Below are 27,060 nucleotides of genomic sequence, written 5' to 3' on the forward strand. Positions count from 1 at the left end.
CAATGAAATTGTTCATTTCCACCCGAATGGAACGATTTCAAGCGTCTTATATTTCATAACAGAGCCATCAATCATCAACAGCTCTCCTGAGGTACCAGATCAAAAACTGAATTTTCGTTTAACACCTTTCATCTGCCAGTTTTCCTTTTAGTGGTTACAAATTTAAAACATCCGTCATTACGGTCCTCTAACAAACTCAATTGACTTTTGCGATAACTTCGGTTTGATTGAAGTTGTGATTATTTCTCGTGATCTTGCCATTCTCACTTTGACGTTTGAAGTTCTTTCATTCTTCTTGCTCAGAGATTTAGTGGCAGTAATGCTCAAATGCTCTCCAAGCCAATTCCAGAATTAGTAGTCGATTTGGTGACATGTATATATATCGCACGTGCGTTGAGTTAATCTCTTTCACCCGAAGAGAACAAAATTGGCAGAAAATATATCTTGAACTTTGACTACATCTTTTGGACCCAAACATAACCCCCCTTTTACAATTTATGTTGAAACTGGACAGCAGCAAGAGACTTTTAAGATGATGGAGTATTACTTTTGTATTCGAGGAACGAAGTTTCATTGGGGGTGCGAACGGACGAAATAAACTGGTGAGATCAAACCAAATTCTCCCCCTCTCCCCTTTTGTTCGGTGGTTGAAAAAGTTTTTTTTCTGGCTGTATCAATTTCACACAGCAGTTCCATGGTCTCAGGCAAAAACGCAATTAACGCAAAAAAATGCGATTTTATAAGAAGCTTCTTCTTATCGTTAACGTAACAGAAGAAAAACAGACAAAAAAGAACCCAATTGCGATTTCTGTAAGAAGCTTTTCTTCTTATCGTTAACAACATTGAAAAACGAACACATTAGAAAAAATAAACACGTTAGGAAACACAAAATTCACTGATTTCGGATATTGTTGACATGCCTCCACTCCCCGGGAAAAAGAAAGCTGCGGAGCCTAGACAGAAAAATCGAAATTCAATCATTTTGAATGAGACCAATACTTCGTCAGGTTTGACACGACAAATGCAAAATTTAACTATTGATGATTTTGATTTGCATTTTCGAGTTTCCACACATACAACCCTCTTCTACCCTGATAAAAAAGACAACTCATATGAGGTAGTTGTACTCGACCATCAATCTAACAAAACACAAATACGATACGTAGACTGGGGCACAACCCTTGACGAATGGGTATGCTGTAGATCAATTTGGGCGTACTCTCAATTTAGTAGCCAATTGTCAACAAGTAAGAAAATTCCCCATGATATTGCAGCCCGCATTGACGAGCTAGTCTCTGCCACAAAAAGCAAAGAAAATGCCAAAAGTAACACCTCTCAAAACACAGCAAATTTGGATCTAAACGCCCTCCCAGACCTTGAAAAGATTTGCAAGAAAAAATACCTACACTCCGCTTTATTCTTGTCAAGTTTCGGCTAAGATGATATGCGTTCTGCGCGCTAGCAACAGAGGGGGGAAGAAACACAAACAGCAGCAAGAACGGCTCATGTTAAGTAGAATTGACCGTTGGAATAATGGCGACTGTGCTGGGCTATGGTTCGAAGCAGCCTCAATGAAACAAGCCAAGAAAATAAACAATGACTCAATGGAATCGCTAGCAGAACGTGCAAAATCTCTCTGTCTTCAATGCCAATTTGGACGTGCAGCACAAATCTTGTCTTCGGATGGAGTGGCTCCTGATAATATGAACGTGCATCCAGAAGTGCCACCGAGTGAAACTGATGATTACAGTAGTTATGCTTATCAGTTTGAGGAAGCGTCTGTGTTCAAAAAATTGCAATCTTTCAAACTGCAGAGCAGCCGGTCCATCCAAAATGTATCCTGAGCACCTTCTACTTGCCGTAACGTGCGCAGTTCCCCTGATCAGTCAAAAAATCTATTTCAAGCATCACAAAATTAGGGAATTTGGCTAGCAGAGGGCAGCTCCCCAGTTTCGTTGCACCATTTTTTTTGCTCTGCTTCGCTTCAGCGGGGAGTACGGCCTATCGCCCTAGGAGAAGTTTTTCGACGCCTCATAGCCAAAATTATTGCGCAAGAAGCCAGTTCTGAGGCTGTTGAACTTTTTTCATCCAGACAACTTGGTGTGGCAGTTAAATGCGGTGCTGGCAAAAGTTATTGAACAACAAAAAAGCGGGCCTACTTCAAATCGACTTAAAAAATGCCTTCAATTCCATTACGGGAAGCAGTGTTTAGATGCAGCGCGAAAAATCATTCCCGGTCCAGCTCCTTTTGCTTCTTTTAGCTATTCTCAGCATAGCAAGCTCTATTTAAATGCAACTCACATTCAAAGTCAATCAGGAGTCAAACAAGGAGACCCACTGGGGCCCTTACTGTTTTCTTTAGCACTTTGGCCTATTATCAAAGAACTCGACAATAAGTCACCATATCTTATGCAGAATTCTTGGTACTTTGATGATGAAATTATAGCAGGAACGGAAGAGGAGCTATGTGAATCATTAGAAATTTTATCAACTCATGGCAACAGGTGTGGCCTTGAACTCAGAAGATACAAGTGCGAGTTGTGGTCCATCACATGTTTTAATGCTGTTGATAGCAAGATAAAGAGAAACAGCAAATCAGGAATCGAAAACTTGGTCGCAGCCATTGGAACACCCACTTTTGTTGCATCTTGTATAGAAAAACGCGTTAAAAAACTCAAGAAAGTATTAGACAATCTAGGCTATTTAGAGGACCCTCAGTGCGCTCTTGGAATTTTTGAGTAGCTCTCTGGGTTCTCCTAAATTGGTGTATTCGTTGAGATGCAACACTCCGTCCCCTGAGAGTAACAAAATACTTGAAAAATATAATCATCTCCAACAAACAACTTTTGAAAATATATTGCGTTCTGTCATCAGCGATAATTTATGGGACCAATCATGCCTGCCAATAAGTAAAACAGGAGCTGGAGTTCGTCGTTCGCTGAGTCAATTCAAAATTGCTTATGTTGGTTCCTTATCTCCGTCAGCAAATATAGTCGAACAAATAACTGGATTGAACCCAATTCACAAAAGTAGTTTCACAGACTTAGTGGAGGAGTTAAGTACTTTGGGAATTCCTCATTTGACGCAACAGAAAATTCCAGCAAAATTTGACAATACGGCTCTAAGCAACCGTCTTGAAGGTCAAACCTCCACCAGAGAAAAAACTAGACTTATCTCTTTGCCAAGCTCAATCAGGAGCTTCGTTGACGGCAGCACCTATCCCTGCTCCTGGCTTACACCTTCAACCTAACGATTCCCGAGCTGCTCTGAAATACCGTTTAGGAATTCCACTCTATGATTCGGATAAGAGATGTCGATATTGTGAGTCATTTTGTGAGCTATTTTGGACATATTTGGACATCATGCCGTTTCATGTCACGGGCGTGGCGATATTATCTCTCGTCATGACAGAGCACGAGACGCTAAATGACAGCTTGTTCGTCGGCCAATCTTTCCCCTGTATGTGAGCAAAAACATCTGCCGGAAAACAATTCAAGACCAGGCGACGTGTATTTTCCCAGACAACCCGCAGCTTTAGACGTCACCATTACGTCTCCCCTGCAAGCCAGTATTATCTCAGATGCGGCGAGGACATGTGGTTTTGCTCTTACCCTTGCGGAGGACAAAAAGATTGGGCATTATTACTAAAGTGCAGCGAAATGGGCATCGACTTCATACCATTGGCGTTCGAAACTTTCGGCGGACTATCCGAAACAACGGAAAACATTGAAAAGAATAGCTCTTTTATCTGATAACAGAGGTTTACAGCCCTCAGGCCAATCAGTAGCCTTCAATCGCCTCACTCAAGTGGTATCAATAAGTGCCATGCGTGGCTCAGCTACAATGCTGATTGCAAGAGATTCGTGATTATGAGCCAGAAATGATGGGGACTGTCGAATCCAATTTTGCCGCTATGCCTAATGAGGGGGTCAAGAAAGTCACCCAATGAGTGAGGACTTCAGTTAATTTTACTAGTTTTTGTGCTCATCCATCAGCAGAGAAACTTCGAAATCATCGAAGTAAACGAATTTTCTCAAAGACATCTAATTGAAAGTACAACTGCTCCTCTTTGCGTTCTTACCTGATGAAGTGGGGAGAACTTCAGTAGTTGAGCCAATTCAGAAAAAAACAGTTAAATCCTTCAATCTTCAGTTTTTATTCTTACCTGACCAAAGTGGGGAGAATATAAACGAACATTTCACGCCTGGAAACTTGAAACCGACAGTTGAATTCAGAATTATTGAACTGGTGATCTGATGAATTAATTACCATAGTTAAGATAGCCAAGTTAATTATAACTTATAAAACTTGAAAATAAAAAATTTTCTTGATTATTTTCAAACGTTTTCTTTTCGCCAAATAAGCACTCAATTGAGCAAATACTGTTCCTGTTCAGAAATTTGATGCAATCACGTCTTTGATGCAAGCAATTCTGACGTATACCAAACCGTGACGCCAAGCAAGAACTTTATCAATTTTCTACATTCGAAATGGGTAGTTCAAGGTGAGAGTCAGGTTAAAATTGAAGGAATCACACTTTAAACAGATAAAAATTTTTCAACAGCGCATGCGATAACCGAGCTTTCAGGAACTAATTCTATCAAAATTGTTGGTCATGAAAGAAATTAGGAGATTTGAGGTGATTGAGTGAATGATCGACCCATGATTCATGAGTGTCCAATTGCAGGGATTTGAAAAAAAATTTCCTGGTTTGTACGATCCTACAGATTGAAGGAATCTGACGTAAACCAAACTGTGGCCAGGAACTCCGATAGAAACAAAATGAACAATTCTTTCTGAGTTCGAACAATTTCTGCGGATAGTGCGTTCATATAAGGATAAGAATAAGAAACACCGTGAAATTCAAAACGCCTTTTTTCACTATGCAGGTTGCACGTTTAAAATCAGTGGCTTCATAACACATTCTCTCCTTTCAGGACTTTTGTTAAAAAAAGACGGAATTCTACAACAAAGCAAATGGTTAACTGAACGGCACCTAGAAATAGAAGACGATCACAGTATACCCAAAATCCATTAGGTCACAAGCTGTTCGCCATCTGGGAAGGGGGATCAGCCTCGCCATAATTTGATTGTGTGATCAGCACTCCACTAATTACTCTAACTGATTTCAATCAATTTTTGTTGAGGTGACCGCAAAAAATCCAAAAGGTTTTATTTTATTGTCCTGAGAGCATTCTTGATTATATTCTTAGAAAATAATGTGATACCACATATTTTTCTCTAGAATGTCGGAACAATTGACAGTTGATTTTTTTGGCTAGTTAAAAAATTTTGCATTTGTACCTGCGCTTGTGGTGTTACATCCACAGTGATGTAGTTGGCCTTTTGTCTACAGTTGTCACACGTGTACTCTGGTCTCTTGGAACAGTACCCTGTATCGAACTGGTTCTCCCCAAAGTAGACCAATTGCAGATACCTCCTGCACAGCATGTAGTTCTCTGCATACTTTGTCACTATCTTGGCATTCTCAAAATGCAATTGACGTGTCTGTCTGTTTCCTGTAACCCAAAAAAACTTGAATACACAATAGCGTAGCCCAATTGTTGTGATAAAAATTATTAAACAGACGTCTGTACAAATTTACAAACTGTGTATTTTCAGATCAAATTGAGCTAGGGACTTAACAAAACATACCCGCCGGTGCCAGCATTGGTTCCACAGGATTATATTCTAAAGACCCGTAGTTCCTAGGTTGACGGGCATTTTTTATTGCTGTATCCTTTCTTTGTCGTAGGTGCCAGTATAGGTTCCATAGACCTTACCAGTCTTTCCATCAACTTAAGCCATCGGTGCCAGTATTGGTTCCATAGGATACATATTTAATAAAATCTTAATGCCTCTGCGAACACGTAACAATATAGGTTCCACCAGCGATGAAAAATTGATAGCATGCACGACTACGAATTGTCCTGCAAATACAACAGTTTTGGTGCCCGCTAATTTTGACTGCTTTCAACCTTTCACTTGCGGCTTCTGTTGCGCTTCTAATCAGTTGAAACACTATAAATCGTACTCTGAAGCGGTTACGAATTCCTTGAAAAATGAGCAGCAGACTCGAGCAACATTGTTTGCTGAAATTCAGCAAAAGCAATCACGTAAAGATGCAAAAAGAATAAATTTAATCGTTAAAGGAACCAAGCCATCTGACAATTGTGCTGGCTACGATATTGAAAAAATTGCAAATCAAATTGACGTATCTCTTGTGTCATCTGATGTTCAATGTAAATGGATTAAAAAATCACAACGTGATACAGGAAATCAATTATTGCTTCTCAAGTTTAAAGAAATGATAAAACGAAATCGGTTTCTGCGTAAGTCAGTAGCATTGAGGGATTGAGAATTTCGATTGTGTATATGTCACCAGACTTAACTATAGCTGAGAGAGTACAGCAGTACAAATTGTGATTGCAGAAACGTCAACTTGAAAGTCAAAATCCTGCAAGCATATACAAAAATTCGTCGTGGTCGTGTACAATAGAATTGACTACAGAAAAATGCTCCTCTCAAAATTATATCTTCCTTCTTAACGTTCAGAGCATTCTATCGATTGAGACAAACTTTTGCCAGCTCTTAAGCTTAGTTCCACCCGCTGTCTGACAGAAACATGGCACGATGATTCGGTCACTGATAATGGAGTTTTTGCAGGTCACCCTTATACAGTCGTTCTCCGATCAGATCGAACGGCCGGCCATCATGGTGGACATCTGTTAGTAACGAGCAACGCTTGAATTATTATTTAAAGTTTGAGCAACTTTGTGTTCTTGTCCTAAGTAACCAGTTTCTTACTTTTTGACTTATAATTGCATACCTACCTCCTCGAGGATCCGTGTTTTACGTCAAACCTGGTATTACAGAAGACAAACTGCAAAGTGTTTTTGCTGATGGGGAGGCAAGCCTAAGCTGTGATCAACGCAAATCTGTCCAGTGGATTCTATTTGATTTTAATTTTCCCAAAGTACTTTGGGAGTCCATCTCTTTGCCTCATTCTGATGGGAAAAAATTGTTAGAATTTTTATGCAATGATTTATTGCTTACAAAAATTGTTGATTTGCCTACTCATAAGCTTGGAAGTATTTTGGATCGTAAATTTTGCTCCCATCCCGACAAATGGGACAAATGCGACTATTATAGTATTTTTTCTCAGATCATTATCCTATTCTTTTAACAAATGTTGACCTAGATTATCAATATGCAAATGGGCCCGCTTATACGATCAGCTCTCTCAACAAGGCTGACTTTTCGCATCTAACACTCTCTCAATCTTTCGCTCAGGAATGCCACAACTTGAATCCGGATTTTCAATCAACATTTCATCGTAAAGTATTTCGCGCTCTCAACCAAAGTCTTACCCAAAAACAGAGAAAGCGCTTCTAAGCTCCATTCGATTATTCATCGCAGTCAATGCATTGTTCAAATGAACTAATGATTCTTACCGACATGGACAAGCAGGTCTTGTTGAACAATGTACAGAAGTTTAATACAAATGAATCCTTTGCTATGTTGAAAAGTTTAAATGGTAGGGGTTTCTTCCCTAAACAAATCTTCTAAAAAAAACGATGTGTCTTTTGAAGGCTCAGTGAAAGCGAAGTGGTTTAAAAATTTGTTCAATCAGTTTTTCAACCGAAAAGTGAAATACGGTTAATTGACTTTGTGTGCGGCAATGAGATCAAGTTATCTGATGTTCAGTTCAGCCTTGACGAAATTCAAAATTAACTTTTAAGTGTCCCAAGTAGCTCGACTCCTGCTCTTGATGGCATACAGCAGACTATTTTAAGTAAAGCGACACATGCAATAGCACCATTCATCCATCTTCTTTTCACATATATTATTCAATCACAAATTGTCCCGAGAATTGGAAATGTGCCTATGTTACACCTATTCACAAAAGACCTCGAGCGGACGTTGACAATTATCGGCCTATTTTAATACTCCCGAGGTTATCTTTAGTTTTAGAGAAAATTTTATTTCTGTTTAATCATCCGAAGATCGGCTGAATCCTAGACATGGATTTCGTGCAAAACATTCTACAGTTAAGCAATTGCTCACATTTCTGCATGAGTTATCTGAACTTGAACGGAGACGTTGAGCAAGTTGTTGTTTATTTAGATTTCAAAAACCTTTTGATTCTGTGGACCACTCCACGCTACACGCTCCAAAATTATTTATTTTGGTTTTGACGAAGATTTTGTGAAACTTATTGATTCTTATTTATCATCTAGACGGCAATGTGTTAAATTATATGTTTTTTTATCAGAGAGCCTCCCAGTTACTAGTGGTGTTCCTCAGGGAAGCGTGTTGGGACCGCTCTTCTTTTTAATTTTCATTGACGATACGATTGACGTACCCAAAGTATCAAAAGTGTTCTGCTACGTTGACGACACGAAATTGCTCTGCCATGGCGACTTCAGCTTGAATAGCGCCCAAAATCATCTATGCTGGTTGCGGTTTTATGGGCTTATTGTAAATTTGTCTTTTAATTCATCTAAAAGCGGTTATTTACATATTAGTAGAATGTCATTGGATAATATACTTCTTGATGTCGAGATTACTTCGCTTGATAATATTACGGATCTGGGAATTATTGAGGTATCCAAAACGTTGAAATGGAGACTTCACATGCAAACAAAAATAGTAAAAGCTCGTCGATCGTTCAATTACCTGAAGCACAGCGTTCCGTTCAACCTCCCATCTTGAGTTAAATTCAATTTATTCAAGTCATTGTTTTGTCGGTTCTTCTATATGGATACCCTGCTTGGTTTCCTGAAATTTCTGATATACGGAGATTAGAATAGCTCAATATCCATGGCCTGCGTTGGTGCTTTGGTTACAATGACTACTCCTCCCTGCTAAAATTATCCAACTCTCTGCAAATATGCTATCAACTTATCGAGCAAGACATGCGTGTTTTTACGGCAATCTTAAACAATGAGAATTGCATATCTTTTGAAAATTTTTCAAGTTGGACACAAAGGTCTTAAGCCTACGAACTTTTGATCGTGAACGTCTGGAACTCACACTAGCTAAGAAAAGATGTACAGAAAAACCGTTTCTCTTTAGAGTGGAACTTATTATAAATGACGCCGTGGATTTACTTATTGTCAGCCATCAGTTTTTTCAAGGATATTCGCAAATCCAAAACCGCAACTCAAAATCTACTAATGGCAATGAGAAATGAAAAATTTGATTTTGACTTATCTTGCACGTGGTACCTTAGGTGTAGATGTAGTTTCTGTATAGCATGACTTTCCGTTCAATGAATGATTTTTTTTCTAGCTGTTACATGATTTATATCATTTTTTATCTTTGTGTAACCATCCATTTTTATCATCATCCTTGTTTATACCCTCAGAAGGTAATTGAAGTCTTATACTACTATCAAAGTAAGCCAACAATAGCAAAGCTCAACGTAAAACATAACCGACAAAAAGTCGGAAGAATTGCTCTCGAACGACTAGTGGGAGGGCTAATCAATCGCAGCCTGCTTCAGTCGTGGGGGGGGGGGGCTCAAAAAAAGACTAAGAAGTTCAATAGGGGCTTCAAATAACCACATTAGAGGTCAATATATACCACTATTAAGATTTAAAGCGAAAAATGGAACCAGTTTCGGCTCACTTGTCATTTAGTATTAAATTGCCGCCAATTGAGTTTAGCTGCTCGAAATTGTGATTGAGAGAATTTTAGATCACGCGAAACGCAAAAAGTCAAGGGCGTAAAAGTCACTCGAAAAGTCAAAAACCGTCAAGAGCAGATTTTGCATAAAAAAGACACACGTTTACAGTAATTGCTTCTCTTCGAGAGCAATTAATAAATACTTACTTTAATAGTGAACCAATAAAAGGCGAGTGCTAAATGTGGCCATCTTTCAGAACTAATTTAGAACCCACCCTGATGGTGATTTAGTTTGTTTCTTTTCATTAAGAGTTAATTTTATTTAGAAAACATGCGGCTGCATGTCGACATCAAATATAACTGAAATTATCACCAAACTGCCAGTATCAATTCTTTGTTTGTTAAGTTCCCAGCGGCGCTAATAGCAAATTGTATATTCTAGTATATTCCGACTTTAATATTCAACCAACCAAAAACAGTGCTTTATAAATTGAGTAATTTAAATTCGACGATATAACAATCGTCAAACATAGCTGGCAGATTGCCAGAAAATAGCCGCAATAGCGTCGTAGATCTGCAGTCTCAAAAAAACAGTAAGACAGACCAAAAATTACTCTTATCATAAAAGTATGTGATGTTATATTTTGATTAAGAATATGTATAGGTTATTGCTGTCTCAATTAGCTGCTCTCAAGTAATCTTCAATTAGAACGATACGCACCTACTTGAATATATATCTTTGAATTAAAGTTAGGACAAGTCAGTTTCAGGGTCAGGAGGTCATTTTTGAGGGTAAGGTAAGTCACGCGTGACCAAAAATTTAATCACGCGAATAAACAAAATACTCTCTCCACCGAGAGTGAAAAATGACGTCACGCACGCACTTCAGTTGAAATTGCAAGAACAACTGAACCAATTCAGATTTGAAGTGGTTGTGACGTTATAGGGTAGTAACAAAAATTTTCACGAAGTAAAAAATACAGCGGAAAGAATTCCGGAAACGACTATAAGAGCCGTCTGTCTGAAAAAAAAATACATTTTAAATTGCTTGGTACTTAAAGTGACTACTGAAACTAACAACTTTGGTCAAAATTTGAAAAATAGCCTATAAAAACCAACCGTACTAAAAAATGGAAAGTCCATTACTCCTGTATCTAATACATGCAAAAAATTCTACGAAAATTGTTTAACGGAATTGGAAGCATGAAACTGCTCAAGCGGCAAAGTTCAAGCTATAGCAACCTTTCCAAATTTTCAATTTTCGCAGAAAAATTTAAATTTTGACAGGTAAATAGAAAATTTTGACAGGTTGACATAGCTTGAACTTCGAAATCTGAAGAAAAATTTGACTGCGAAAATACAAAATTTTGACAGGTAGACATAGCTTGAACTTCGAAATCTGAAGAAAAATTTTACTGCGAAAATACAAAATTTTGACAGGTAGACATAGCTTGAACTTTGCCGCTTGAGCTTTGATGCTTCCAATTCCGTAAAACAATTTCCGTAGTAATTTTCGCATGTATTAAATACAGGAGTAATGGACTTTCCATTTCTTTAAGTTCAGTTGGTTTTTATGGGCTATTTCTCAACTTTTGACCAAAATTTTTGTTTCAGTAGTCACTTCAGTAAGTACCAAGCAATTTAAATTGTAATTTTTTCAGACAGTAGAATCTTATAGTCATTTCCGGAATTCTTTCCGCTGTGTTTTTTTTTTCGTCGAGAACTAGCATACACTGCAGAAAATGTTACACAATTTATCAACTTCCGTAATTTTTCTCATTAAAAACAATAATTTATACCAAAACAACTGTAATCATTTGAATTAAAGTTAGGTCAAGTCAGTTTCAGAAGATAGAAACCTTAAGCAGAAACCTTAACCTTAAGATAGAAACCTTAACCTAAATAAACCTTAACGAGTAGTTGTCGTTCTTAATCGCAATGAACGCGCTGATAAAACTAAGCATTGGCCAAAAAATTTATCAAGTCAGAAATTAATCAAGAAAAAGACATAAGATCAATATTCAAAAGCAAAATGTCTTATATTACCAAACCTAGACCTATGAATATTACCAGACGAAAACAGTCAACCAAAATGTTTAACAGTGAATCTTGCAAAAACTCAGTGCTATAATGTATTTAAAAGCAAGCTGCAGATGCAAAATTGAAAATCAAAACTTAAAATATCAGTTCAAATCAATACGTTTAAACCAAGAAAAGCCGGGCCAATAAAACTATAAACATTGGGAGACTGTTGGAAAGATACATGCTACAATGTGAAGAACACAGACATTGTCAAAAGATAAAACTAATTCGCAACCTTTGAAAAATACAATACAATAGGTAAATCTAATTAAATTGAAAGAAAACCTGGACAAGTTAGGTAAAAACATGGATTTTTCAATATTAAGCAATCAAGGCTCACAAAAATTGCATGCCCATCTTCCTGTCTCAGTAAGAAATGAAAACACAGATTTCACAGTCGAAACAAAAAAATTTGAAAAAAATGGTCAACGAATGGTCAAATTTTTTACTTCATTTGAAAAGCTTATTACCAAAAACTACTTCAATTAACTTTTGAACGAAACAAAAATCCTTGACGGTGCAGATAAAGATTTTTTAAAAGAGTTTTACTAGTAAATAACTACAAAATACAAAAAAAAACTGGGAAACGGACAAAAACCGGATTAGTTTTGTACACTTTTATCAAAACAACCACACGTCAAAAAGAGGCATTCAATTGAACTTGTGAAAAGGACGTTGCTATATTTACTGAGCGGGTAGAAAAAAGTCCGCTGAAAGCTCAAAAAATGAAACAGACGGAAAAGCAAAAAAAATTGACAAGAAAATTGAAAAATATCTGCCAATTTTGCGCCTGAAACGCATTATTAGGAGCGCAAAAACAACTGTGGTTTCAAATTCAGAGGGTTGCATATTTATGCAGCATTGATAAAACTTATTTCTACAACAAAACCAATTTACAAAAACGGTGGGAGGGGGATCTTTGGCTGCATGGGGCCCCTACAGCCTGAACGATGTGCAGGGGTGCGGATTGGGGGTAGTGAGAGGGTGGGGGCCGATATGAGGGGACAGGTTGTTGTCGGGGTTGGGGAGGGTGGGTGTCAATTTCTAAACCGCCCTTCACACCATAAGTTTAAGTTTCTGTGAATCGCATACTCAAAATCATTTAATTACATCTAGAAAAAATGCAATACGCTATTATCAAACCCTAGGGGAGAATCCTTAAATCTTTAGGCTGGAGAAATCTAAAAAATGACAAAAAATTTCAAAACACTTGAAAAAAATTGCAAGTTTTTTTAAAAAAAAACTGCTCAGATTTGTGATATTAAAAAACTTACAACTATTCCATGGCCAAAAATTTTTCCAATAACTTATTATCAAACCCAAAAGGAGGTTTTCTGACCCCAGAGGATGAAAAAAACCTGAATAATGACAATACATAACAAAAATTGAAAAAAACTACAAGTTTGTCAAAGAAACGCTAAAATTCGTGATATTAAAATCTTCAAAATCATCCGTTACATATAGAAACTATGCAGTAACCCATTGCCAAACTCTAGAAGAGGTTCCGTGGCTCCTCAGGCAGGAGAAGCCTGAAAAAGAAAAAAACATAGCTGGCAGATTGCCAGAAAATAGCCGCAATAGATTCGTAGATCGGCAGTCTAAAAAAAACAGTAAAAAAGACAGACCAAAAAAATTTGTCTTTTCATTGAAGGCTGATCTGATATATTTTGATTAAAAATCTGTATAAGTTATTGCTGCCTCTATTAGCTGATCTCAAATAACCTTCATTTAGAGTGACACACAACCATTTGACCTTATCTCTTTGAATTAAAGTAAATAAAAGTCAATTTCAAAGTGAGGAAGTCATTTTTGAGAGTGAGTTAAGTCAAGTGTGACCAAAAATTTAATCACGCGCATGAACAAAAAAACTCGCTCCACTAAGAGCGAACAATGACGTCACACATGCAATTCAGTTGAAATTGCATGAACGAATGAACAAAAAATGGCTGTTACGTCATATGGTCGTAACAAAAATCATGATGACGAAATAAAAAAAAACCAAGAGAAGGCCAATAATAGCCTCAGCTATCGCTATGCGGCTATGAAAAATATTGCAAGTTTTCTAACTTATTATAAAACGCTTGAGAAGGTTTTCTGGCCCCTGGGCCTGGAAAAACTTGAATAATGACAAAAAACAATTAAAAAAAAATTGGGCGTTTTGTCAAATTAAAAAAGAAAAAAAGTAATGTTAAAATGTCGAAAACCTTCCATTACCATCTATGCAGTAAGCCCAGAGGATGTTCCCTGACATCCAGGGCTAAAAACTCAAAAAATGAGAAATTTTCAAAAAACTTAAAAATTGTGAAAATTAGTATAAAATTGCGTGTTTTTGTTTGCAATAGCTGTTTGCAATACCAAAACATGTAGCTGTTTAAGTGGTCATAACAGCACTTATGTCTTGCAAAAGACCTTTACCTTTATCTTCAATTAGATAAATTCGAAAAATGACGAAAAAACACTAAAAATTTTGGGCTCAAAAACGACTTTTTAATCTTAAAGTACGGCCTTCCCAGTAGCTTCACCACACTAACCATTTGAAGGATTACTAAACGCAGCTAAGGGCCTCAAATTAAACTAAATGCCCGGTGCGCGCTACCTGTCTATCCCGTTTTTAAGGACGAAAAGTCAAATGGGTCAGACGAAAAATCGGTCAAGAGAAAAATCGCATAAAAAAGACCAACAGGACTAATATAATTGCTACAAACTTCGTTTGAGAGCAATTAAACACGGCTAAAAATTGTCATCTATATGCGCCACTCTCTCAGAAACACTTTTCAAAGTCGAAAAGTCAATCATTCAACGCAGCACATGATCAAAACATAACCGACTAACGTCGGGCGAATTGCTCTCAAACGACCGGCGAGCGGTTGGCTTCGTCAGTAGCTAGCCACGGGGGGGGGGGGTGCACTGGGGGCTGATGGGGGCAACACTGGGTTGGGGGGGGGGCAACAGCGCGGTGGGGATGGGGGTCAACGGGGGGGGGGGGGGGGGGTTCTCAACCTCTCAGAACCGCCCTTCACACCATAAGTATAAGTATAAGTCTCCAAAACAATTTGAACTGAAACAGAGCTGAAAGGCTCTAAGAGCACTTAATGCCCGCTGGGCGCTACCTGTTTATCCCGTTTTTGAGGACGAAAAGTCAAAAGCGTCAGACGAAAAATCGGTCAAGCGAAAAATCGCATAAAAAAAAAAGACCAACAGGACTAATATAATTGCTACAAACTTCGTTTGAGAGCAATTAATAACTTCTCTCGCCCAGAAGGAATTAGTTCGCACGAGAGTTTTACTCACTTTCGCTTTTAGGTCAAAATGCTGTTTGAACAAATAGTACTTCCTGTTAAAAAACATTAAGAAAACCAATACTCCTCATTGAGTCGTAAAAACTAAGAGAAGGCCAATAATAGACCCAGCTATCGCTGTGCGGTTATTAATTACAATCTTGAATGACTTTTTCACTGGATTTGTAACCGTTTTCACGTTAGCATGGTGGTACCTGGGGACTTGTCAGAATGTATGAGGTTGCAAAGGCGAGTGAAGTCAGCAGATGAGTAGTAGAGACAGCACACACTCTTCATCCCGTCTCTCCCAGCTCTGCCACTCTCCTAAAAAGCAATAGACACATCTATCCTCCATTGATTTACACAAAGATGTAGTTTACATATTTAGGCTCAAGCGCTCTTTTGACGCCTCTTAAACTACAATTTTGAACTAGCTTTCATTGATATTTCATTGATTTTAACCCAGACTATAATGTAATAAATAAAACAGTTGAGACCATCCCGATAACTAAGCAAAGCGGATAGATCTTCAATTGGTTTTGGTAGGCCCGGATTCATTAAAACACACTCGGCATAGCTGCGATAGACTTGCTTGACGTGAAGACAAGCTGAAAAAGTTATCGATGGCGCTAAAAAAAAACAATGTAAAAACATTCAGCGATTCATTATTAAGAATTGTTAAAATTCAATCTATAGACGCCTTTTTATTAAGGGCCTTTATTACACGAGTTCCTTTGGTGTTAAACTAATTCAAATTTAACATCAGTTTTAAAGTACAAAGGTGATTTCATTGAGTGAGGTAAGTCACGTATGATAAAAATCTGATGACGCAAACCTAAAAGCGTTAGCTAGAGAGAGATAGAGAGAGAGAGAGAGAGAGAGAGAGAGAAAGAGAGAGAGTCGCGCGCAAATACCGTTAGTGAGAGGAAGAAATCAATCAGAAAAATCGTCTTTCTCATCTTTGCAGTGTGTAAAAATGTAAAACGAAAACAGAGTGTCAGACGACGAAAAACATAGCATGAAAAGTCATGAAACAATTCAAAGAAGTTTCATTGCAAAACCAAAAAACTAAACAATGAACTGACTTGGAAGCGACTTTAAAGAACAACAAATTGCTTAAAAAGCTCAAATTGCCCCCATGTGAGCAAAAATTAGCTCTAAAAGCCAAACACTTCTTCAAATACCGTTTTCTCACCCCACTTTAGCATTGGAGTGACAAAACTAACGCCGCGATGCTGCTTTGGCGTAATCAAAATCGTAACAAACTTGATTTCAAAAATCGCGAAATAGTGTGAACAGATCTTGAAAAAAACATAGCCCGAAGGCTCCGGAATCGACCCGAAGCAAAACTTAACTTACGCACTAGCGCACCAATTAAACCAAAAATCTAATTGCTCCATCATAATACTCAAATTTGAAAAAACTGTCTTCAATAAGAGACTGTTAATATGCATAATTTTTGTTAAACAAAGCTGCTTCTGTTAGAAAAAAAAGTAACCGGCGATATATTTCAAAAATTGGAAAAACCGAGCAAAAAGAAAACTTAGGAACAAAGTATCAGAAACCTCAACATATGTTCTCCACAATTTAAGACATAAAAAAGGAAACACTGAACTACCTGATTATTTACAGTCTTGTGTAAAGTTGCAGGCAGTGTAATTTACAGGTATTATGTTAGATTAGCAATTGTTACAATATTACAAAAATATTATTTCAAGAGACAATGCACGTTTCACGCCAGAGTTCCTGCTTAATCCTTGAGCATCCACGCGACACCCAGACGTATTGGAAGACACTTGAGCAAGAAAACCACAAAAACTGCAGAATTGATTAAATTATTACATGTGCTGTGAAACTATAACTTATTCTCACTTAGTAGTCATAACCGTAACAGCGCCCCTTATTGATCAATTGAACAAAAAAATAATCTATATTCGGGAAAAAACAGTAATTAGGTGAAAACATCAAAAACAAAAATAAGCAAAAAATTGCTGACATTTAGCCTGTATTGTACAAAGAACAAATTTAAAATTATAATAACGAAATAAAAAGGCCACGAGAACAAATATTAAAACGACATTCAACAAAAAATCATCGCAGACACTGAGACAATGCACGTTTCTTGACACAGTTCTTGCTTATTCCTTGAGCATCCACGCGACATCTAGACGTATTGGAAAACACTTGAGCAAGAACTACAAAACTGCAGAAATTACTACATGCGCTGTGAAACTATTACTTGTTCTCACTTATTAGCCATAACCCTGGACAGCACCCCTTGATCAATTGAACAAGAAAAATAATCTGAAATTCGGAAAAAAACAGTAATTAGGTAAAAACAACATCAAAAACAGAAAAATAAGCATAATAAATGAAAATTAGCCCGTATTCTACAACAAATTTAAAATTAAAATAAAGAGAAAATACCTCGAATACCAATATAAAAACGAATTTCAAACAAAAAAACATCGCAGACACTAAAAGCATGAAAAAATCACAAAATCCGTTAAAAAAGCGTTCGAAAAGGCAAAATTACAATTAATAGATCAAGATTGCATATAAAACTTTAAAAAAATCAACGAGATGGTCGAAAAAACTCCCAAACAAACAATTAACTGTTAATATGTTTTGGAACAACCACCAACAAAAAAAGCAAAGTTAACCTAAGAAACTTCTTCGAAGAAGCCGCACGTGATCAAAAATTTGCTCGCTTTGCAAATCTCCTTCACCTACTTTTTTCTCTCTCTACTCTTCAATTCATTTAGTCGTTTGCCATAAGAACTTAGTTTTCATGTAAGGAATTTGACCTTTACATCTTGTTCTAAATACACTCGAAAAGTATAGATAAAACATGGCAAAAAGACTCCGGAATTGACTCAAAAACATTGCCGGCAGATTGCCTGTAAATAGCCGCGATAGACGCTTCTGGCCAACCATGAATTGAAACAACGAAAGAAATAAGATTGACAGATCGACCACAAGCTTTTTAATAGACGACTAGACTTTTTGGGTTAGATTCGGACGGTAGTTTTATGAGACACATTTGCTCTACAAGGAAAAGGCACTAATGGACTTTTTTCAAAATTAATATTCGATATTAAAACTCAAGACTCTACTACTCAGGAATTAGGGCATATAAGTTTGGCACTACTTAGACGCACACTATTGACCTTTAATTAGTATATGTTCATGAAATTTAAAGTTCTATAAGTGAGTTCAGAAGTCATTTTTTTGAGTGAGGTAGGTCACGCAATTGACATAAAAGCAGAAATGACATCACGAACACAAACTTAACTGCAAAGCAGTAGAAGTCACTGAAGTCATTGAAAAAGTCAATTCTAAGAAGTCAGGGTAAGACGAAACAAAAATCTGTTAGACGAAGTAAAAAAAAATTAGGAGCGCAATAATAGCCGCCTGGAATTGCTGACCCGGCTATTAACAAATATTACTTTACAGTAGCCAACCACCAACTTACAAAACTATTAATTTCATTATACCATTCAATTTGAAGCATTGTATATCACAGAAGTGTCTGGTGTAATTTCTTTAGATTAACACTTGAATATCCCAAAAAAGAAAAATTGAGCAAAAAGAAAAGGTTCAATAATCTTTTCAATAATCAATCAAAATTGCATAACCTCAATAACTACTCTCAAAAAGTTTAAAAACCAGTTCTTGCTGATTTATTAAGCACCTAGGCGACACCCAAACGCACTGTAAAACACATAAAACATGAGAAAGAACTAAATATTACAAAAGCTGCAGAATTTATTAATATGAAAATATGTGCTATCGAATCTTTAATTATTTCCCCTTAGTAACCACTAACCTGTCATCAAATCTGAGTAAACAGTGAAACATAGAAAAATGATCTGTAAATGTGAAAACCTTCAAAACAGAAAAATAAAGCGAAAAAATCATTATATTTAGCCTAATTACGTATATTAAAACGAAATTAAACTGATATTGATTTTATCAGTAGGACACGAGGGCCGTCATAAAAGGTAATTTCAACCCAAAAATGAAATCCCTCGCATTGGAAACATGAAAAAAGAGCACAAAACCGTTTTAAACGCCTCCAACACGGCGAAATCGCAGAAATAACTCAAGATTGCATATAAAACACTCGTTATGATTGAGATGATCAAAATATTGCCAATACGATTTAGAAAATCCACTTCACCGAGAAAAGTAAAATTAAAACTATGAAAACTTAATCGAAAAAGTCCCACGCGATCCATATATTTCGCTCGCTTAGCAAAATTTTTTTACTACTTTTTTCGCTCTCTGAAAAACGCGATATGAAGAAAAAAATCACTCTCTGTTCTCTTTAATTTATTCAGCCACTTGACCTAAACACTTAGTTTTTACCTGCGGCATTGACTTTTACATCCTACTTTTAATACACTCCACAAACCTATCGATGAAAAAAACCAAGGGCAAGTCCTGAAATACAATCCAAAGAATTGATTGAAAAAAAACTAAATTTACTAAAGCTGCCCGACAGACTGAATAAGGCCAACCAAACAGATTCTCGTAAATTTAGATTAAACTAAATATATTGAAACTACAACAAATCGTTAATCAAATCCTGAAAGCCAAATTTCATTAATTTCAATATATCCATTAACCTGAGCACACGTTTTGAAGTGTTTCGGACCTGTTAACCATTCAATAGCATGATTTCATTCCTTAAAATGTTTCATTGGCCTCTAAATTTAAAAGCTCGAAATTACACGTATCTAGAAATTTATGAAACTTATATTTGGAAACTCGTGATACTATTATCTTCATAATCAAACAGTTGTCCCTACAACATTCTAGCGACACTTTTTCAATGTCTTATAAAACTTCAGTAACCCATCGTCTAGCCATGATAAAGTTTCACTGACCCCTAAAGAAAAACTAACAAAAACAGATAAAAATTACAACAAAGCGAAAAAAGAAGCATTTTGGTCTCGAAAACTGAAAAAATGACCTTTTGATCCTGACTTTAGGCCTTCGCAGCAGGCTCTACAGTTCAAGCACCAGAAAGACAACTAAAACCAGCTTAGAGCTTCTAAGGAAACCTAATGCCCACTGAGCGTTAACTGTTCATCCCGCTTTGAAAGCTCAAAAGAAAAATGTGTAAACATATCTTAAAAAAACATACCAGGACCAGTCCTGACCCGCAATTCAAAAAAGTTTCATTGACGAAGCAAAAACTAGAGCTAGAATAGAATATAACTAGATAAGGAAAAACACATAGAAAAATACGATCAAAAAACTTGAAATTAAAAACATAAACCGACAAATGTCGGAAGAATTGCTCTTGAACGATAGGCGAGGCAATTTAATTCATCGGGGCAGTAGCCTAGATCAATTTTTTTATGGGTGCAAAAATCTTTGACCCCACCGGGATTCGAACAACTAACCTCTCGATCCATGGCCACACGCACTAACCACTGCGCTACCAGTCAGTTAATATTTCTACGCTGCAGCCGATTTTATATTAGAAACTACTTCGGAGCACTAGAGATCACTCAAAAATGATGAACGAAAGCGTGAAAAAGTCACTTGAGAAGTCAAAGAATATTCAAGAAGAAAAGCGCAAAATTGTCAAGCGAAAGATTTGCATAAAAAAAAGACACACACGTTTACAATAATTGCTATGAAGTGCGTTCAAGAGCAATTAATCGAAGTAAAAATGCCGCACATGTGAACAACACTAGCGAGAAAGCTAATTTTTGTTCAAACACCGTTTTCTCAATCAACTTTAAAATAAGAACAATAAAATTTCACGCCGCACAACACCTCGCTTTTTCGCTTCATTTACTGCTTTGGCGTGGCCAAAAATCACTTCAAAATCTGATTTCACTTCAAAAACCATGGAAATCTGTGAACAAATCTTAAGAAAGAGATAGCCAGAAGAACTCCAGAAACTACCTAAGTAAAAAATTGATGAAGCCCAAAAAGAAATAACTTGAATCATAAACATCCCCAAATGCTGGAAAACTTGAACAAAACAAAAAGCATTCAAGAAAAACTTGAAATAGATCTAACAAACCTTTAGGAATGGTTGATATTACGAGAGTACATAGAGCTAAGAAAATTATTGGTGCAAATAAAGTATTAAAATGCTGAAAAATCTAAAATTAGAATCCAAGATTAGAAAGACTGCAAAAATAAAAGATAATTTAAAATTTCCCAATCCTCACTTTTCAACAAAAAACGTTTAATACCAATAAACTTGTAATCACTTTTTTACAAAAACCTCGCTCGCCTACAGAAGTTTTTTTCACTCCCAGTTCCTCGCTCCCTCAACAAAACAGCGTATGAAAAAAAAACTCTTTAGATTTACTTTTCAAATTTGTTCAGAACCCAAACTTCAAAAATTTATCACGAGTTTCATTTACTGCTTCAAAATCACTCAATTTAAAGTGATGAAAAAGAACATAGCAGGACAAGTCATGAGCTACAATTCAAAGAATTTTCACTGACTAAGCAAGAAATGACCTAGAATTGACTATGGCTTGTATGGAGAAACCATTTAGAAAAAAGTATCAAAAACTCCAAACATAGCCGGCAGACTGCCGGAATAGCTGCGAAAGAATAGACCTGCGTGCCATATACTAGAGATTGAAACAGATACAGATCTTAACTGAAAAACAAATCGACACCGCTCAATAAACTAGGTAAAAAACATTCAGCGATAAATTAATAAAGCTTGTTAAAATTCATTCCGCAGAAGCCTCTTATTAGGGACCTTTACTGCATAAATGAGTTCCTTTGACCTTAAACAAATTCAAATTAAACTTAAGTTTTAAAGTGCAAAAGTCAATTTATTGAGTGAGGTAAGTCACGTATGATCAAAATCTAATCACGCAAATAACCTAAAAACTTTTGCTAAAGCGAGTGAGAAATGACGTCACGCGCGCAAATGCCGTTAGTGAGGAAGAAGTCATTTAGAAAATTCGGCTTTTTCAGCTTTGCTGTGTGAACAAATGTAAAACGAAAAAAAGGCGTCAGACGACGAAACAAAAAACCAAGAGCACTGCAATATAGCTTCGCTCAGCTTTCAGCTTCGCAGCTATAAAAACAGTAAAAAGCACAGCTAAAATACCATGTGAACAATAAACCACTAGCGAGAAAGCAATTTTTTGCACATACACCGTTTTCTCACTCTATTTGAAAAATAGAATGCAAAAATTTCACGCCGCAAAATCACCGCTTCAAATTCACTTCAAAAATCATGAAACGCGAAGAGATCTTAAAAAAGATAATTGGAAGAATTCCGGAAAAGACCCGAAGTAGAAGAGTGATCCCACTAACCTGATGCTATTCCAACTTCGTTGTACTGACATTGTGAAAGTAACACAAAAAATTAACATGAAAATTAACAGTCAAAAACTATAGGCAAAAGACCTTCAGGGCGGTTGATTTTTTATTATTAATTACACGATCGCTCATTGACAGAAAATCAACAACTGTAGGCCATATTGAGAAAACCCAAAGAAAGGAGAAGTGAAGGACAAACTCAAAGAATCTCTACAAAATTCTCGAACAAAATTATACATAAAATGCTAAAAAGCTTCCCCCAAACACTTACATTCAGAAAAAAAGTGACATTCTGCTTCAACATTCAAGCACCCAACACCTGGTAGAAGTTTAATAAACACAGCTGGCCAGGGAGTAGCCGCAATAGCTTCGTAGACCTACAGTCTCAAAAAGAAAAAATAGACAGACCAGAAAAGAAATTTCTTATTGAATGCTGAGACGTTATATTGTGATTAAGAATATGTTTAACTTATTGCTGCTTCTAATAACTGCTCTCAAATAACCTTCAATTAGAGTCACATATCCACTTGACCTCTCTGAATTGTCACGTGTGACCAAAAACTTTATCACGCGGATGAACAAAAACCTCGCAGAGAGTGAAAAACGATCACGCACCCAATTAAGTTGAAATTGCATGAACGAATGAACAAAAAGCAGATTTGAATTGGTTGTGACTTCAAATGGTCGCAACAAAAATCTTGACGAAAAAAAACAAGAGAAGGCCAATAATAGCCGCAGCTGTCGCTGTGCGGCTATTAAACAAACATAGCTGGCAGATTGCCAGAAAACAGCCGCAATACTTTCGTAGATCTGCAGTCTCAAAGAAAACAGTAAAAAGACAGACCAAAAAAATTCGTCTTTTCATTGAAGGCTGATGTTATATTTTGATTAAAAATCTGTATAAGTTTTTGCTGCCTCTAGTAGCTGCTCTCAAGTAACCTCCATTTAGAGTGACACACACCCATTTGATCTTATCTCTTGGAAGTAAAGTAAATAAAAGTTAATTTCAAAGTGAGGCAGTAATTTTTGAGAGTGAGGTGAGTCAATTGTGAACACAAAGTTAATCACACAAATGAACAAAAAATGCGCCCCACTAAGAGCGAAAAATGACGTCACGCACGCACTTCAGTTGAAATTGCATGATCGAATGAACAAAAAGCAGATTTGAAGTGGTGGTGACGTCATATGGTCGTAACAAAAATCCTGACGACGAAATTTAAAAAAACCAAGAGAAGACCAATAATAGCTCCAGCTATCGCTGTGCGGCTATTAAAAAAACTGGTTTGAAAAAGCCGCACATGAACAAAATAGTTCTCTCGCATAGTGAAAAATTTTTCACACCTACTTTTCTCGCTCGCTCTTTCTCCCTCTCTCTAAAAAAGCGACATGAACAAATAATTGCGCTCTCTCTCTCTCTCTCTCTCTCTTCTCTTCAGCAATTTGACCTAAACACTTCGTTCTCACGCATTTCACTTTCCGTTTCAAATACCCTCCCGGAAAAATTTCCGATTAAAAAAGACGCTCTACCAATACTCCCCTTTCGCGTCGTAAAAAAGACGGCGCCCCAATACAATTTAAATTCTTTGAATTGTGAAAAGGACTTCTCCAATGCTCCTCTTCGAGTCGTAAAAAGACAGAACCCACACAACCAAAATTCTTTTGATTGTAAAAAGGCGCTCCACCAATGCTCTTTTCGATTCGTAAAAAAGACGCTCCACCTATACTCCTCGAGTCATAAAAAAGAGTGCCCCGATAAAATTCAAATTCTTTTAATTCTAAAAACATAGCCGGCAGATTGCCGGAATAGCTGCGAAAGAATAGACCTGCGTGCCATATAATAGAGATAGAAACAGATACAGATCTAAATTGAAAAAAAAAAATCGACGCCGCTCAAAAAAACTAGGCCAAAAAACATTCAGCGATAAATTACTAAAGCTTGTTAAAATTCAGAAGCCTCTTTTTAGGGACCTTTACTAAACATAGGAGTTCCTTTGACCTTAAACAAATTCAAATTAAACTTAAGTTTTTAAAGTGCAAAAGTCATTTTATTGAGTGAGGTAAGTCACGTATGATCAAAATCTAATCACGCAAATAACCAAAAAACTTTGGCTAAAGCGAGTGAGAAATGACGTCACGCGCGCAAATGCTGTTAGTGAGAGGAAGAAGTCATTCAGAAAATTTGACTTTTTCAGCTTTGCTGTGTGAACAAATGTAAAACGAAAAAAGAGCGTCAGACGATGAAACAAAAAACATAGCCGGAAGAATTCCGGAAGCGACTCGAAGCACCAAAACTTCACGAAAAGCTGAAACCATTACCTTTTGTATTAAACCATTAACTCATTACCTCCTCGGGTCTGATCTAAAAATCGGTGAAATTTAAACCACTGTCACCAAGAGAAAGAAAATGCAGCAAAATTTTATTATTGAAAACGATTGGCAACGTTAAAACAGTCTGAAATTTTTAGGATGGTCAAAAAACTGATAGCCTGACAAAGCTGAGAGCGCCATCAATTGCCCTCAGATAATTAATGATTATAATCTCAAAAAGATCGCAAAAGCAAACGGCAGATAAAAACTTTTCAAAAAAAACAGGAAAGTCAAAATTATTGAAAAAAGAGTGCTCAAACTTAAGAATCAGAGAACCACTACAATAAGATTTCTAATCACGGCAATTAAGATAAAAATAATACAGAATTCTTCCTTGTTGTATATATCCTAGACAACATGATTTCATGCTAATTCAAAAATTAAATTAATCAGAAAAACAAAAGCAACAGAATATTATTCAAAGGCAGAAAATCCTCTAAAAACAATACCGAGCCCGGAAAAAAATTGCAATGAATAGTAATAAGTAGAAATGTTGGAAAAGACTTTCTAGCAAAGTCCCAGTACTGCCTTATTTTGAAATAAATCAATTGCAAACCGAAGAAACCAAGATCTAAGAAAAAGCTGAATTCATTCAATTTTTTAACAACTGAAAAAATCAATATAACGAATAAAAAAGTAGGTGCCAGGACAAAACTAGAATGAAACAAACGAGAATGTAAAGAATATGGACACAATGTTAGGAACACCATAACAAAAAGACCAATTTCTTGATTTTTGAAAGTTAAAAATCAAATTTAAAAAAATCAAGAAAAACGAGTACATTTCATTGATCAGCATTCGAGACATAGAAAAGACGAGTCATTCGAGACAAAATCCAACTTGCTGAACAGAATAAAACAAGAAAAAGCAGAATTCAGACATACGAAACAATGAAACATTTTGCAAAAAAAAGTGGTCAAAAAATATTTAAGACTGCATTTATGAAAAAAATTTATCTGTTTTTTTCAAAAACTTAACACCAAAAAAAAGATTGAAATTTTATTGAAACAAAATTAAAGGCTCTCATGTTCCCCAAAACACTATTTCTAGTAATTAAAAGCAAAATACAAACAAAAAACTGAAAAAAATTGCCAAAAAACTACGAAAATCGGATTAGCAAATGTACAATTTTATGAAACAAAATTACATCGAGGTAGAAAGAGGCATTGAGTATATGAATTATCAAAGGGAAGTTGCCATATTAACTGATTTTTGACAAAAAACAGCTAAAAAATCCAAAAATGAAGAAATTGATAGAAACAAAGCCAAAAATTAACTAAAAAAATCAAGAAATATGTGCCAATTTCGCATTTGAAACGCAATTTCAGGCTATGCAAAATACTGTGCTATCAATTTCCGGGGTTTACATTTCAACATAGCATCAATTAAAAATTATTTCTACAAAAAACCAAATTACAAGCAAAAAAACTAGGCAACTTAGACGAAAAAACGGCTAAAAACCGTTATCTATATGTGCCATTCAGTCAAAAACTACTTTTCAATGTCAAAAAGTCATTCACTAAACGCAGCGCATGATCAAAAAAATTCTCTCGCTCAGAAAAAATTAGTTCACACTGCAATTTTTCTCGCTTTCTCTTTTAGGTCAAAACATCGTCTGAACAAATAGTACTTCCGGTAAAAAAAAAAAAAACCTTAAGAAAACCAATACTCCTCTTCGAGTCGTAAAAACCAAGAGCACCGCAATATAGCTACGCTAAGCTTACAGCTTCGCAGCTATAAAAAACCAGGAACACCGGAACCTAGCAGAACGCACGGTCAATTTGACTAAATGTCAACAATGTAACTGTTAACCCAGGAATTTTGACATTAAATATTAATTATTGAAACTTAACAGAGCATTTAATCATACAACAGTAAACTGAGCGGGGGGGGGGGGGGGGGGTAGGGGTGAGGGTGTTTTTTTTCACCTGGTAGTATCCCTCGAGTGACTTGGGCATGCTGTAGTGGAACACGAACCTCACATCTGGTTTGTCGATGCCCATTCCGAAAGCAATAGTGGCGCAGATGATCAACACGTCATTCTCCACCCACGATCGCTGGATGTCAGTGCGCATTGTGTCCGCTAAACACAGAACAAAACATTATAGTACAAGAAAAATTGCTTTTGTTGACTATGATAGCACTCCTTATTTCTCTGGTCATTCTGTCTTTGTAAGGTGCTATGCCGCTGTTTTTTGCTAAGTAGTAAGCTATTAGAAGACTTAAGTAATCAGCGCATTTAAATTTCCAATCAAGGCTTTTGCTAAGTGCTATTCCCAGCGCAAGTCCGGTAAAAAAAAACGTTCTGTTTTGTGCATACATTTTTTTATATTATCGAAGCGACTGAACTGCAGCAAGCAGGGACGAGTAATGAAACGTATATATG

The 27,060-nt window shown here is 36.4% G+C and overlaps 1 protein-coding gene across 2 annotated transcripts in view; it reads right to left on the reverse strand.

The window, feature by feature from the left end:
* Positions 1-27,060, reverse strand: part of LOC142336214 (uncharacterized) — a 352,380-nt gene that overhangs the window by 37,273 nt on the left and 288,047 nt on the right. For both annotated transcript variants that reach the window (XM_075384882.1, XM_075384881.1), the window contains exons 10-12: positions 26,603-26,757; positions 15,206-15,314; positions 5,305-5,519 (exon numbers count right to left, since the gene is read on the reverse strand). In XM_075384882.1, coding sequence (XP_075240997.1) covers positions 5,305-5,519; positions 15,206-15,314; positions 26,603-26,757 — 479 coding nt within the window. The remainder of the gene's footprint in view (positions 1-5,304; positions 5,520-15,205; positions 15,315-26,602; positions 26,758-27,060) is intronic.

This window comes from Convolutriloba macropyga, chromosome 3, assembly GCF_964194025.1.
Source record: "Convolutriloba macropyga chromosome 3, txConMacr16.3, whole genome shotgun sequence".
NCBI lineage: Eukaryota > Metazoa > Xenacoelomorpha > Acoela > Convolutidae > Convolutriloba > Convolutriloba macropyga.